General features: G+C 59.6%; 2 protein-coding genes across 2 annotated transcripts in view; one reads left to right on the forward strand and one right to left on the reverse strand.

The window, feature by feature from the left end:
- Positions 1–2294, reverse strand: part of RSRC1 (arginine and serine rich coiled-coil 1) — a 98008-nt gene extending 95714 nt beyond the window's left edge. The window contains exons 1-3 of the mRNA XM_063167425.1: positions 2278–2294; positions 1728–1774; positions 1126–1319 (exon numbers count right to left, since the gene is read on the reverse strand). Coding sequence (XP_063023495.1) covers positions 1126–1313 — 188 coding nt within the window. The 5' untranslated portion in view covers positions 1314–1319; positions 1728–1774; positions 2278–2294. The remainder of the gene's footprint in view (positions 1–1125; positions 1320–1727; positions 1775–2277) is intronic.
- Positions 2295–4092: 1798 nt separating this feature from the next.
- Positions 4093–9639, forward strand: SHOX2 (SHOX homeobox 2). Its single transcript, XM_063166445.1, has 4 exons — positions 4093–4367; positions 5343–5551; positions 7857–7914; positions 8000–9639. The coding sequence occupies exons 1-4, from the start codon at positions 4100–4102 to the stop codon at positions 8419–8421; spliced, it is 957 nt and encodes a 318-aa protein (XP_063022515.1). The 5' UTR covers positions 4093–4099; the 3' UTR covers positions 8422–9639.
- The last annotated feature ends 4595 nt before the right edge of the window (positions 9640–14234 follow it).

Below are 14234 nucleotides of genomic sequence, written 5' to 3' on the forward strand. Positions count from 1 at the left end.
AAGGGCAAAGGGGCAGCAGGAGCTGCAATGCTGGGCAGGATACAAAAATTAATGCTGAAGAAGAGGGCTGCTCCTGGAAAGGGGATGTGATGTTCCTGCTGGATGAGGAACAGGAATTCCAGACACTGCTGCCTTTGATTCCTGGGGGTCAGGGATAAACCCACATGGAGCAGGGCCTGACCTGCCAGGAGCATTTGCCCTGCCCCAGGGACAAAGTCAGGATCCCAAAAGCAGAGCCCTGGATCATTCCTGGATGCAGCAGGGATGCCCTGGGATCCCTGGAGCTGTGCTGGAATAACGGGATCCAGGTGCCCTGCCCTGGCCCTGGGGAGGATGGAGATCCCAGCAGGAGCAGGAGAAAGGGCTGGCAATGCACCCCTGAGGTTCATTCCCACCCTGCAGCCATTCCAGAAAGGCCTGGCAGGAGCTTTTCCTCCTGGACACCAGCAGAGCTCTCCAGCTCCTCCTCCCAGTGAATTCACCTGCACAAGCCAGGCTGAGACAGCCGGGATGGAGCAGGCAGCTGCTGCAGGGCTGGAGCCAGGCTGGGACACCTGGGGGGGCTCACCTGCAGAGGAGCAGCTCCAGGAGAGCTCAGAGCCCTGGCAGGGCCTGCAGGGGCTCCAGGAGAGCTGCAGAGGGACTGGGGACAGGGATGGAGGGACAGCACACAGGGAATGGCTCCCAGTGCCGGAGGGCAGGGATGGGTGGGACATTGGGAATTGGGAATTCCTGGCTGGGCTGGGATTCCCAGAGCAGCTGGGGCTGCCCCTGCATCCCTGGCAGTGCCCAAGGATGAGCTGGGAGCACCCTGGGGCAGAGGGACATGTCCCTGCTGGCAGAAGAAAGGAAAAGTTATTTTGCCTCCTGGGGTTTCCCTGGGTTAAAGCAGAATTTCCCTTTGGACCCGCACATTCCCTGCCTTATTCCCCTGGGGAGAAGGAGGTGTGGGTATTTCTGGTAATGGTGGTGGGTTTGGGGTTTTATTTTGACAAAGTGAAAGCAGTTTCACATCTCTTAAGGTTCAGAACAACCTGTGCCATAACATCCCAACCCGTGGCACCCAAACCCTTCCAGCTTCCTGCTGTAACACGAAAGAGTTTCTAAAATCTCCTACAAATGCACCTTTTCTCATAGGAGTGGGACCAGGACGGGAGATCCCGGGAGCGCGACCTGGACCTGGATTTCCGGCCCGACTTTTTGCGGCCGTAGGCGCGGCTGTCCGAGGAGCTGCTGGAGGAGGAGCGCCGCCGGTGCTTCTTCTTCCTGCGGCTCCTGCCCTCCTCCTCCGTGTCCGAGGAGCGCCGGCCCATCCCGACCTGCACGGAGCGCAGACAAGCCCAGCTGGGACAGGGCTGCTGCCCGCCCTGGCTTGGTTTGTATCGATCATATTAAAAAAATTAAATCAAAATACACCGTTCCATCTCCTGCTGTCCCCGTTCCCTGGAGCAGAGCCCGACCCTGCCCGGCTGTCCCCTCCTGTCAGGAGCTGTGCAGAGCCACAAGGGCCCCCGATCCCCCTTTGCTCCGGGCTGAGCCCCTGCCCAGCCCTGATCTGATCCCCTGATCCCCCTTTTCTCCAGGCTGAGCCCCTTCCCAGCCCCCTCAGCCCCTCCTGGGCTCCGTTCCCTTCCCAGCTCCGCTCCCTTCTCTGCTCCTCCTCTTCCCAGCACAGGCGGCTCCAACTCGCTCAATTCCTCCATCCAAACTCTGGCCCATCCTCACACCTCCGGTCACCGGGGCAGCGCCTCCTGATCCACCGGGCAGCGAGCGCCTGCAGCGGAGAAAGGCAAATCCACCGTAAGGAGACGGAGAGTTCTCGGAGCACTGCCGGGAGCCGCGGGGCTCCAGGGAACAACACCCTCCGGGAGAGCGGCCCGTTCCGGAGAGCGGCCCGGTCTGGGCACGGCACCCGCACCGGGGCAGCTCCCCGCAGCTCCCGAGCGGTCCCGGCCAGGCCCGGGAGCACCGCGATCCCCCCGGAGCCGCTCACCGCCACCCAGCAGCTCGAGGAACTCCTTCCCAAGGCCCAAGCCCTGCGCACGCCGGCGATGCCCAGCACAGCCGGGACCCCGTGAGGGCTCCGCTGGGGCCGGGACCGGGACCGTGCCCCGCACCGCCCGCACCGGAGGCCGCTGCGCACAGCCGGCCCTGCAGCGGCCGCCGGCCGCCCTGCCGTGCCCTCGGGTGCCGGTGCGGCTGTGTCCCGTGTCCCTGTGTCCCTCCGTGTCCCTGTGTCCCCCCCTGTGCCTCCAATGCCCCCCGTGTCCCCCGTACCTGGCGGAGCCGCCGCGGCCCCGGTTCGAGCCCAGCGCCTTCCGGGGCGGCGGGCAGGCAGCGCCAATCCACCGCCGAGCGCGGCCAGGCGGCCGCAGCGAGCGCCGAGCCATCGATGGGGCGCGCCGGCGAGCGCCCACGCGGGACGGGCGGGGGTCGGGCCGGGGTCGGGCCGGGGTCGGGCCCGGGTCCCGCTGCCCGCGGGCGTGCAGAGCCCACGGAGCACTGTCTGCACCGTGCCCGACACAGTGACCCACGGGCGCACGGCGTGACACGCCGCGGGTGACGCGCAGGAGGGGAGCGTGGGTGGTACCGGGGTCGGGGTCCCGCTGCCCACGGGGAGTGCAGAGCCCACGGAGCTCTGTCCGCACCGTGCCCAACACGGCGACCCACGGCGTATCCCCCCCGCCCCGTGTCCCGCCCGCCCCGTCACAGCGGCACGGAGCGGGTTTCGTTCCGTCCCGGAGAGCTAAGGGAGGTTCGGGGCTTTATGGCACCGAGAGCCGCCCCGCGGGCCGAGGGCAGCGCTCCACGCGCGGCGTGGGCACCGAGAGCCGCCCCGCGGGACGGAGCGCGCCGGGCGCGGCTGGGCACGGACCGAGCCTGACCCACCGGGCCGGGCGGAGCCTCCGCCGGGCACCGAGCAGAAATGCAACAGAACGATCGCGTCGCTCCGCTTAATTCGATTTTCCTACCGAATTTGGTTCGTTTAACGCGAGCTCCCGAGCGCGCGCTCCCCCGCCACGGGAGCGGCGGGACGCGCGTGGGGACAAACGAAATGTCAGGGCGGAGGGGCCGGAGAGGGTCCCCGGGCCGGTCGGCAGCCGCGGCGGGCCCGTCACACCGAATGCCCCGGTGCTCGGTGCCCCGGGGACCGAAATCGCCCCGCGGGAGCGGCTCCCGGGCGGGCACCGGCACTCGCCGCCCGTCGCGACACGGTCGCGCGTGACCGGCTCGGAATGAACCCCGCTGCCACCCCCGGTGCCGACCCTGCCCCGGTAAATGAACGCCCCGTTATGTGCAGTCATCGCCCCAAAGGTCAATGAAAAATCGATACGCAGGCAAGAGTTAAACAATTCTGAATAATTTATTAGAATTTAGCGAAGGTGGGAAAGAGGCGAGCTCCGCCGACAAAAGTGCTCCGCGGTGGGATTTAAAAAAACAAAGGGACACCGATATCAGCGATATCGGCGCGTTCGGCTCTAATTCGGCGCTCGCTGCGCGGCCGCGGAAGGAGCGCGATGTCCCTCGCCGTCATTTGTCCCCTCGGCTTCTCGGGGCGCCCACGGCGGAACTTTGGCGGCTCCCGCGGGGCCGGGGCCGCCCCGGTTGGCCGTGCCCGGGCTGACCCGAGCGGCGCGGGGCGGTGCGCGGAGCCTGCGCGTCCCCGCCGCCCCCCCGCGCGTCCCGTGGCCACTCCCCCGCCGCCCCGGCCCCGCTCCGCGCCGCGCTCAGCCGGGACCTCGCGCACGGTCCCGCGCCTAATTAAATTAATTAGGGCGCAGCGCGCGGCGGGCGGGCGGTGCCGTGGCCGCAGTGCCCCGCGGCGGGCGGGCGGCCGGCGAGCACGGGAGGAAGGAAGGGAGGAAGGAAGGGGTCCATTCAGCGCTCCGAGGGGAGGTAATTCGCCGGGAACAAGGGGCCGGCTTTGCAAAGTATAAATAGTGCCACTTCAATTGCGGCGTCGCTGTCAGACCCCGGGAGCCCTGCACGTCGGGCGGCACGGCCCGGCCCGGCTCGGCACGGCCCGGGGCGCCGCCGCCGCCGCCTCCCCGCCCCGTGGATGCCCGCCCGGGGAGCCGGGGCAGCGCGCCCCTGAGCCATGGAGGAGCTGACGGCGTTCGTCTCCAAGTCGTTTGATCCCAAAGCCAAGGAGAAGAAGGAGCTGATCACCTACCGCGAGGTGCTGGAGAGCGGGCCCCTGCGCGGCGGCGGCGGCCCGCGGGAGCCCGGCGGGGCGGCGGCACCGGAGCCGGGCCGGGAGGACACGGGCAGCCCCGCGGCGCGGCCGGCCGGGCGCTCCCCGCCGCGGGAGCCCGACGCCGCCGCCGAGAGAGCGGCCGAGGCGGCCACCCCCAAGCTCAGCGACGGTAACGGCGGCACCGCGGGCTCCCCCTTCTCCCGTTCCCGTTCCCCGTCCCCCCTTCCCCCGTCGGGGTCGGTACGCGCGGGGCGGCCGCGGTCGCGGGGGGCCGGCGGTGATGGGCGGCTGCCCGGGCGCTCCCAGCCGCGGGAGATGGGCGGCCGGCCTCGAAGTTTTTAGATTAAAATATTTAAACCCGGATTTAACTTGCTCCGAACGCGATCTCGTTCCCGTTCCCGTTCGGCATCCCACGGGAAGCCGCGCCGCCAACGAAAGCCCGGCCCCGCGGGCCCGTTCGTTTCCCCGCGGCTCCGCGGACTCGCGTGGGGCCGGGCCGCGCTGCCCACGCTCGCCCCGCGCCTTCGGCAGATCCGCCCGCGGCCGTTCCGCGCGGCACCGCGGGGCCGGCACCGGGGCCGCCCGCCCGCCGCTCCCGGGCGCTGCGGGAAGCGGCCGGGCCCGCGCCCGTGGCCTCGGGGACCCGCGGGTCGCTGCCGCCCTTTTGTTCGGGCCGGCGGAGCGCCCGGAGCATCCCGGATCGGATGCCCGCACTGAGCCGATCGGGGCGGCGGGACGGGGCCGGGCGGCCCCGGGGGTCGGGGCGCGGGCCGCGCTCTCCGGCCCGGGGCGCGCCTCCGGCCGAGAATTGACCGAGAGCGGCGGATCCCGGGGCGCGGAGGGGCCGCGGCGGCCGGCGGAGGCTCCGGGGACCTGTTGCTGCGCATCCCCCGGGGCCGCGGCGGGGCCGGACGGGAGGGCTCGGTGCGGAGCCCGTTCCCCCGGCAGCGGTACCGGAGCCGGCGGCGGAGCCCGGCACGGCAGCGGCCTAGCGCGGCCCGGGCGCACAGGCCCCGCTCCCGGCTGCCCCGGCCCCGGGGCGCTCCCGCCCGCGTCCCCCCGGCCGCCGAGAGCGGCGGGAACGGGAGCGGGGCCAGCCCCGGTGCCCCCGGCCCCGCCGCTCTGACTGCTGTGTCGTGCCCAGTGTCCCCAGAGCTGAAGGAGCGCAAGGAGGATGCGAAAGCGATGGAAGACGAAGGGCAGACGAAAATCAAGCAGAGGAGGAGCCGGACGAATTTCACCCTGGAGCAGCTGAACGAGCTGGAAAGGCTTTTCGACGAGACGCACTACCCGGACGCGTTCATGCGGGAGGAGCTGAGCCAGCGGCTGGGGCTCTCCGAGGCCAGGGTGCAGGTAGCCGGGGCCGTGCGGGTGCGTGTGCTCGGGGAGAGCCGGGGGGACGATGTGGACGGGCCCCATCCTTCTGTCAGGGCCCGGAGGCGGCTCCGCGGCTCCCCGGCTCCCAACTTCCCCCGCAGATCTGCCCGGGGCCTCGCAGGGCTTTGCGTGCCCGGGGTTTGTGTCCCCCGGTTCTGCCGCGGTTTATCCCAGCCCCGCCGCCGATCCATCCCCGCCTCGGCAGCCGCTCCCGGGGCCGCTGCCCGGCTCATCCATGGACAGCGATTCCCGTCATGGATGTGGCGAGCGTAAACTGAATTAGACACCGCCGAGTGAAACAATGCTAGAGGCATTTTCTGCCCGTTTCGCCTCGTAGTTCCTAAATGTTGAAAAGGCACGGAAATTGAGCGAGGTGCTTTGTTGGGGTTTATGGAATACAGAAAGTCTGGTATTAACCCGAGGTATTTTGAGCTTTCTGTCCTCCCGGGAAGCCGCGGCTTCTCTGGGTTTAACCTGCGCTTTGCACCCTCCCAAAGTTTTTCCAAACGGGTCCCTGGGCTGCTCCCTGCGAGTTCTGTCGGGATGAGCTGAGGAGAGGAGAGGAAGGGGAGATCCCTCAAATGAGAACAAATGTAGCTGCTCCGGTGTATTTCCGTTCTGAAAATAAAAGAAGAGAAAATGATGGTCATTACTTGCTGGAACACATGGAGAAGTTTTAGGCCCCGAACATCTGCAGCTGGTGGAAAGTATCGCTGTAACAGATACTCCCCCTCAATCTTTATGCTCGCAGGCACCATCTGCACCCGGGTACGCGCTCAGTCCTTGGGGGCTTTCCCTGCATCGTGTAAGGTTGTGAGGACAGAGGCAGAGCCGGCACGGGGAACCGAAAAACTCAAAACGAGCAGCTTTTGTCAGAGCCTGAACCACCACAAAAAACAAAAAAAAAAAAAAAAAAAAAAAAAAAAAAAAAGAGAAAAGGAAAAGAAATAAAAATTTAAAACTCTTCATTTTCCCTCTCTTCTCCCCCTCCTTTTATTTTTTGGTTGCTTTTTATCTTTTTTTTTTTTTTTCCCTGGCTGCTCGGTTTTTGGTTGCTTGGTTTTTAATTGTGTTTGTTCGTGGGTTTTAAATTTGTTTTTTATTTCTGTTCACAAAACCCTAACAAAACCAAGGCGAAAAGTTGTTGGCTGTGGAAAATGGAGCAGGGAGGTGCTCGACAAAGGAGGCGGCGGCGGCGCATAATCCGCACTCCCATGATGCCAAATCGCAGGGTGCATAATAACTTTTGGAGATTTACATAGATTAAACCCATTCCCTAGAAATCCGCCCGGAAAAAAAAAAACCGCTTTTCAATAATATTTTGCCTCGTATCTGTTCTAATTTGTAAATGACGGAAGGCGCGTTTGATTCCACGGGAGGCTGAGGGCGAACGTGGCTCTCGGGCAGATTTTCCCTGGCTGGAGAAAATGACAGGGCGGGAGGAATTCCCGTTTATATTTATCTCTTAAAGTAAGACCGCAAAAAATGCAATTTTTATCTTTTTTTTTTCTTTTTTTCTGGCCGCGGGGAAAGGATTCCTTGGCCGATGCGGCTGCCGGGATGCGCTGCAGAGCCCTGGGTTAAAACGGGGATGTTTTAGGACCGGCTCTCCCCCTTTCCCTCCCTCCTTTCCCAAAGCCAGCAGAACTTCGGGCCGGGAATTTATTTTAACGATTCCATTTCCAATATTAAAAGTACGTTCTTGTCTAACGGGGCAGCCTCTTCGGTGCAAGCAAATTAGATTATTATGATAATGAGATAATTATTCCGCTTCTGCACTACACTCCAGTGAACAGAGAAATTCGAAACTTCTTTGTAGCGAAGCTTTTAGGACCGCGATTCTCCTCCACCCCCCACAGAAAAAAAAAAAGACGATAAAAAGTCATAAAACCCTGTTGTCGTTGAGTTTTTCTGTAAGACAGAGCTAATTAATTTATTTATTAATGAGCACAGCTTCTCAGGCCATTGCCGCCCGTCAGCAGCGGGTACCGAGGGCGATTCCAGCCTTCGGGGAGTTGGTGCGGGAAGAGGAGCCCGGGGCTGGGGCAATCGTTTCCCCGGGGGTGCGCGCTGCCTTTGGCCATTTTGGGGCTTTGGGCTCCTTCCCTTCCGCCTCTCGGGGCCGGGGAGCGGGGGCTGCCCGGGCGGGGGGCGCACCCGCCTCTTTGTCTGCGGGGTTCGGGGCATTTTCAATCATTTTCAATGATTATCACGGTCGTTATCGTTGTCGCTGTTGTCGTTCCGGGGCCGCCCTGACTCGTGTCCCGCTCCGCTCCCGCAGGTTTGGTTCCAGAACCGCCGGGCCAAGTGCCGCAAGCAGGAGAACCAGCTGCACAAAGGTAGCGGGCCGGGGGCGCGCCGCGGGCACGCGCGGGGGGCCGGGGCCGCGCCGCCCGGGCCTGACCGCGCCGTGCCCCCTGCCAGGGGTGCTGATCGGCGCCGCCACGCAGTTCGAGGCCTGCCGGGTGGCTCCCTACGTGAACGTGGGCGCGCTCAGGATGCCCTTCCAGCAGGCAAGTGCGCTCGGGAGCGCGGCGCGGGCGCGGCGCGGCCCCGCGGGTGACACGGGCCGCCCTCTCCGCTTGTCCCCGCAGGTGCAGGCGCAGCTGCAGCTGGACAGCGCCGTGGCCCACGCGCACCATCACCTGCACCCGCACCTGGCCCACGCCCCCTACATGATGTTCCCCGCGCCGCCCTTCGGGCTCCCGCTCGCCACCCTGGCCGAGTCCGCCTCCGCCGCCTCCGTGGTGGCCGCCGCCGCCGCCGCCAAGACCACCAGCAAGAACTCCAGCATCGCCGACCTGCGCCTCAAGGCCAAGAAACACGCCGCCGCCCTCGGGCTGTGACCGCAACGCCGCTGCTTTATTGTTGTTATTATTTTTTTTTCCACAAAAAAAAAAGCGAAAAAAAAGAGTTAAAAATAAAAGAAAAAGGAAAAAGAAACGAGGGAGAGGAGAAACGGACGGGAGATATATACTTATTTAAGGAATTAGAGGACGCGCAGCTGGGAAGTTCACAGGTTTTGAAACTGACCTTTTTCTGCGAAGTTCACTTTAATACAAGAAATTTGATAAGAGAGGCGGGCCTCCTTTCACGTTGCATCAGGTACTTGAGTTTAACAACCACGTCTGGAAAAGCGACAAAAAAAAAAGGAAAAAAAAAAAGGAAAATAAAAAAAAAGAAAGACTACGACGAACAGAAACAAAAAGGGAAAAAAAAAAAAAAGACAATGATTTCTCTGCGAATTTCTAATGGGAAACTGTCCGGGATACTTCCTCCAGCAGCATTCCGGGTTGCATGTATTTGTATTTCATTGATGGAGTCCTTTGATTCACTTGCACTTCACCCTCATCTTTAGTAGAAAAAAAAACCGAGACAACCACAAAAGCAAACAAACAAACGTGGCTGGGTTCTTTCTCCTTTAATCTTGGAGGGAAGCAGGCAGAGAGAGGCAGATCAAGCGCTACCTTCCCCACTCTCAAATCCTTGTTGGTCGTTTGCTGTCCCACCTCTGAAATAAAAGGGAGCGGAAAGCGCCAGGGGAGCCGAGTTTGCCTCCCTTTGCCGCGTCTCTCCTGTGCTGAGGGCAAAAGTAAATGGGGAAAAAAAAAAGGAAAAGGAAAAAAAAAAAAGAGAGAGTATTTAATTCCCAACCACCACTTGACACCACGGCAATTTCCAATAAGAGGTACTGGGTACATGTAAAATATGTTGATACACACGAACAAAGTTTATTTTGGCTATAACTTGTGAATTGATAGTTGACTGTCAAACATTTACATTTTATCTCATAAAGGTGTATCTATTCACGTAACCTTGTGATTTTTTTGGTTATTATTATTATTATTTGAGAGACGTATAGCTATTTAACCTGGGGTACCCTGCAGTCAGTGATTGTTATCCCAGATTTCGCCATCTGACCCTCATGCTTATTGCCAAGACAGAGGGAAAGCTCTTCTACGCGAACTTTGGTATGGACGGGCTTTGTATCTATTTGTTCTCCATGAAAACAAAATTATTTATATTGACCATATTTTTTCTAGTGTATTTTAAGTTATTTTAAAAAGAAAAAAAAGAGAGAAAAAAAAAAAAAGAAAGCAAGATGCTGTTATCTCATTGCATTTGTTGTCAGTACAATATATTTTGTTTCACTCAGGTTTGCTTCACCTTTTTTAATCCATTCTCGACGTCACGAATTTCAATAAGTGCCAAGTAATGAATTTAAGACACTTTGCCTATGGATGCCGGGGCCGGTGCCAGCTCCCTGCCGCACTGCCGGTGCCCGGCCAGCGGTGATGTTCTTGCTTTCCCGTGTTCTCACCTCCTCCACATCTCGCACGTTCCTTCCCGCTCCGTAGATGTCGCGACACGCCGATAGCGCTCAGCACGACGAGGAAGCGCCGCTCGCCTCCGCGCAGCTTTTTTTAAAGCATTTTTTTATTTCCCCTCCACTTTCCGCGAGTTTCCCCCGAGTTTCGGCTGCGCAAACCGGGACGTTCGCGCTGGGCTTTGCTGCGGCAGCCGGGCCGGGCGCTCTACAGCAATTGTGTCTGTGCGAGTTCTGTCAGGTTCCCTCAGGTAATAAAAGCGAGCAAAGCGGAACGGCTCGGCATCTTCTCCAGGGCGGCATCCCATCCCACAGGGGGCACCGGGACCCCCGTGCCCGGGCATTGCCCGCACCGTGCCCGGGGAGAGCCCGCACCGGGGCATTGCCCGCACCGTGCCCGGGCAGAGCCCGCACCGGGGCATTGCCCGCACCGTGCCCGCTCCCGGCCGGCCGCTCTCCCCTCCCCGGGATTCCGGGATTCTCCTCCCGCTCCTCCTTCCCGGGGCGCCGGGAAGCTCCGGGAAATCCCGGCGGGAGGAGCCGCTCCGGGGCTGGCCGGGGATGCGCAGCCCGGAGACCCCGCCGAGGAAAGGCTGGGAAGGGTCGGGAAATGTTGGGGAGGGTCGAGAAGGGTTCCCCGGGCCGGCCCGAGCACCGCGGGCAGCGACGGGAGAGGCCGAGGTGTCCCTGCGGGAGGGACAAGGGATCGAGACCGGGATAACATCACAGACAAGGACAGGGATGAGGACAGGGACAGGCAGGACGCTCCCGGCGAGGCCCCAAGCAGTTCGGCCGTTCCTGTGCTAATAACGGGCTGGAAATGATAGATTTTACATTAGGTAAAACGGCTTTATTCCGGCAAAAGTAAGATACTGCTAATTATAAAGTCAATAAAAGTAGCGATGCTGTCGATTGATCCCGAATAGAGCAGTTCATTAATATGTGCATGAGAGCGCGGCAGGCTCAGCCCCGGCCTCTGCCACCCTCTCCCTCCTCCAAATAAACCTGCCAGGTCCTACCTGCTCTGCTTAGAGCACAATTGTTGAGGTGGAGCAGCCCTAAAGCCTTGTGCGTGTTTTTGGGGTGTAACACAAACGTGGTGGGAACCTCAAACCTTCCCCCTGCTCTTGGCACGTCTGTCTTCAAGATGGTTGTAATAAAAAGTCAGGGAAAATGGGCTTTCATCCTATCAGGGAAGGTGATTGGATGGTGTGAGAGAACTGTGTGGTTTTTAGCACAGCTGTGATTAAAATAAAATAGCCTTAACGGGATGTTTTGGACAGGAATAGTCACATTCCTGGTTTCCTTGGACTGGAATCCCTAATAAGTCTACAGGCCAACAGAAGTTGGCCAGGACTCTTCTGTTTCTATTTTATTTCTTAGAGTGTCTGAACCTCTACAAAACCCCGTAGATTTCCCCAAATTTAATTACGGCTATTCCAGGAACCAGCCAGCTCTCCCAGCCCGTGCTTCCTGCAGATAAAACTTCGGTGTGGGATTGGCGGGGAGACGCGCTGGCCCGAGCAGGGGGTGGAGAAGGGACCCAGGAATGCTGCAGGAAGGACAAACACCTGTTCCTGTGCTCCTGCGGGCCCTGCCGCGGGGTCTGTGGGGCTGAAGAAGCAGTTCCCACATTCTGGTGTCTCCCTGCAGCAGCAGCAATGAGGAGAGCAGGGCAGGGAGCAGCCGGAGCTCTGACTGGGGCTCAGCCCCACAGACCCTGCCTGGCCCTCAGCTCTGCACACAGCAGGGCTGGCAGGGAGCAAACAGCGTGCCTGGAAAGGTGCAGAGCGCTGGGCACGGACCTGCTGCGTCCCCTGGGGCTCTCCCACAGCTCTGCTCCTCCTCCAGAGCTGCCTGTCGGAGCAGCAGCGTTGGAAAAGCACCCGAGCCTCTGTGGGATCCCTGGAGGGAGCTGTGGCTGGGCAGCCAGGGAATTAACGATGTGTTGTGCCAGCAGAACGGCCTGTGCTCCTTCCTGCCCAGCAAATATTGATACTTGCTGCATTTTGTGGCTGTTCCCGTTCTGTTTGCCCTCGAGTCCTCGGTCCCCGGCTATTCCTGAGCCTGATTCCCTCACTGTGAGGTGCCAGCAGGTGAGAGGGCACCTTGAAGGTCACCTCCTGCACAGGTTTGAGGAATAAAAGCAGGAGACCTGCGTCCCTTTGGGGGTTCAGCAAAGCTCTGCAGGGACCTGGAAAAGCTGTGCTCATTTTTAAATTTCCCTTCCCTCCATTCAAGCAGCGACTGCCCCTGGTTTTCCTGGAGGATCCAGTGAGTGTTCCCAGCCACGGGAGCTGTCACTACTCACACTTTACACCAGCACTCAGCCTTCCCTCCAGGTGTTCTTTAGGCAATTAACTTGGTGTGAGTGAAGGAAATCCTCAGAATTTTCGACACCCCGAGTCTCCCTGCTCTGCGGGCAGGCTCTGGGCTTTGGGATGTGTTTGTGCTGCCCTGCCAGCTCCTCCTGCCCCAGTTCCCAAGGGCAGAACCAGCAGAGCCACCATTGCCCATCACCTCCCTCAGCCCTGTGGGATGCTTTGACAGGGGGAAGAGCCACACAAACCCTTCTCTTCCCTGTGAGGGTGATTGCTGGGGCTGTGAGTGCTGAGAGTGCCAGTTTTGGGGCTGTGAGTACCAGTTTGGGTGCAGTGAGTGCCAGTTTTGGTGATGTTTTGGGGCTGTTTTGGTGCAGTGAGTGCCAGCACTGCTGCCCACCCTCACAGGGAACAATTCCTTCCCAAATCCCACCCATCCCTGCCCTCCATCACTTTGAAGCCACCCCCCCCCCCCCTTGCCCTGTCTCTACGTACTCTTAGAAGAAACATCTGAATTTTGGAAGCAACCAGAAGAAGCCACAAGGATTGTCCTGAAGGTGATTTCAGTTCAGTGACTGAATTGTGCTGAGGGCTGGCCCAGGTGCCCTCCCCTCCTGGTGTCGAGAACATCCAGGATGGGGTTTGGCACCCCAGCTCAGACAGCAGTGTGCAAACTGTTATTATTAACAACAACACACTTCCCACCCTCTCATTGTCCTTTGAGTAAATATTTAAGCAGTGGAAACTTGGCTTGCACTCCCCCAGACTGGCAATCTGCTGGAAACTGAGATCCTGCCTGGATCCCCTTACTAAATCCCTGTGAACACTCAGAACATCTTTTTCACCACTCCTCCGCTCTATGTACACACTTTAATTATTATGCAGATTCCCCTTTAGGAAATATTTGGATTTGGAAGTGTTTGGCCATGTGGTAATCTTTAGGAAGAAGGTAAACATATTCTTTGTTAAAGAAAATGTAAATAAAGAATTGCCCCAAAATATCTCCGAGAGGTTAAATGCAGGACAATGGGAACCACATGGAAATGTCCCTGCTGTCCCTGGCAGGGAACCCAGGGATGTTCCCAGTGACTTTGGTGGCTGCAGCAGGAATTCTGCTGGGGTCCTGACCCTGGAGGAGCAGGGAAACAATGGGGTGAGGAATTAACTGGGTTTGATGGATTTGAAACCACAGAATCCCAGATTATTTTGGGAAGGATTTTAGTGTTCATCCCACCCACCCCTGCCATGGCAGGGACACCTCCCACTGCCCCAGGTGCTCCAGCCTGGCCTTGGGCACTGCCAGGGACCCAGGGGCAGCCACAGCTGCTCTGGGCACCCTGTGCCAGGGATTTCCCACCCTCCCAGCCAGGAATTCCCTCCCAGGATCCCATCTTTCCCTTTGTCATCCCATACCTGGTTCAGATTATCCCAATTACTGAAGAGTCATTCATTTACAGAGATACCACAGCTCAAACATCCATCCTCCCTCTGCACAGGGATGGGAGCTCATCCCAGGGCTCCTGCTTGGCTTTTAGCAGCTTTTCCTCCTTGTGCAGTCCCTGCAGTGGGATTTGGGTTAATCCCACATGGCTGGAACTGCAGGAGAGCATTTCCTGATGGATCTGGTGGAACTGCAGGAGATATTTCCTGATGGATCCGATGGATCTGATGGAACTGCAGGAGAGCATTTCCTGATGGATCTGATGGAACTGCAGGAGAGCATTTCCTGATGGATCTGGTGGAACTGCAGGAGAGCATTTCCTGATGGATCTGGTGGAACTGCAGGACAGCATTTCCTGATGGATCCGATGGATCTGATGGAACTGCAGGAGAGCATTTCCTGATGGATCTGGTGGAACTGCAGGAGATATTTCCTGGTGGATCTGATGGAACTGCAGGAGAGCATTTCCTGATGGATCTGGTGGAACTGAAGAACAGCATTTCCTGATGGATCTGGTGGAACTGCAGGACAGCATTTCCTGATGGATCTGGTGGAACTGCAGGACAGCAT

Source organism: Melospiza melodia, chromosome 12, assembly GCF_035770615.1.
Source record: "Melospiza melodia melodia isolate bMelMel2 chromosome 12, bMelMel2.pri, whole genome shotgun sequence".
NCBI lineage: Eukaryota > Metazoa > Chordata > Aves > Passeriformes > Passerellidae > Melospiza > Melospiza melodia.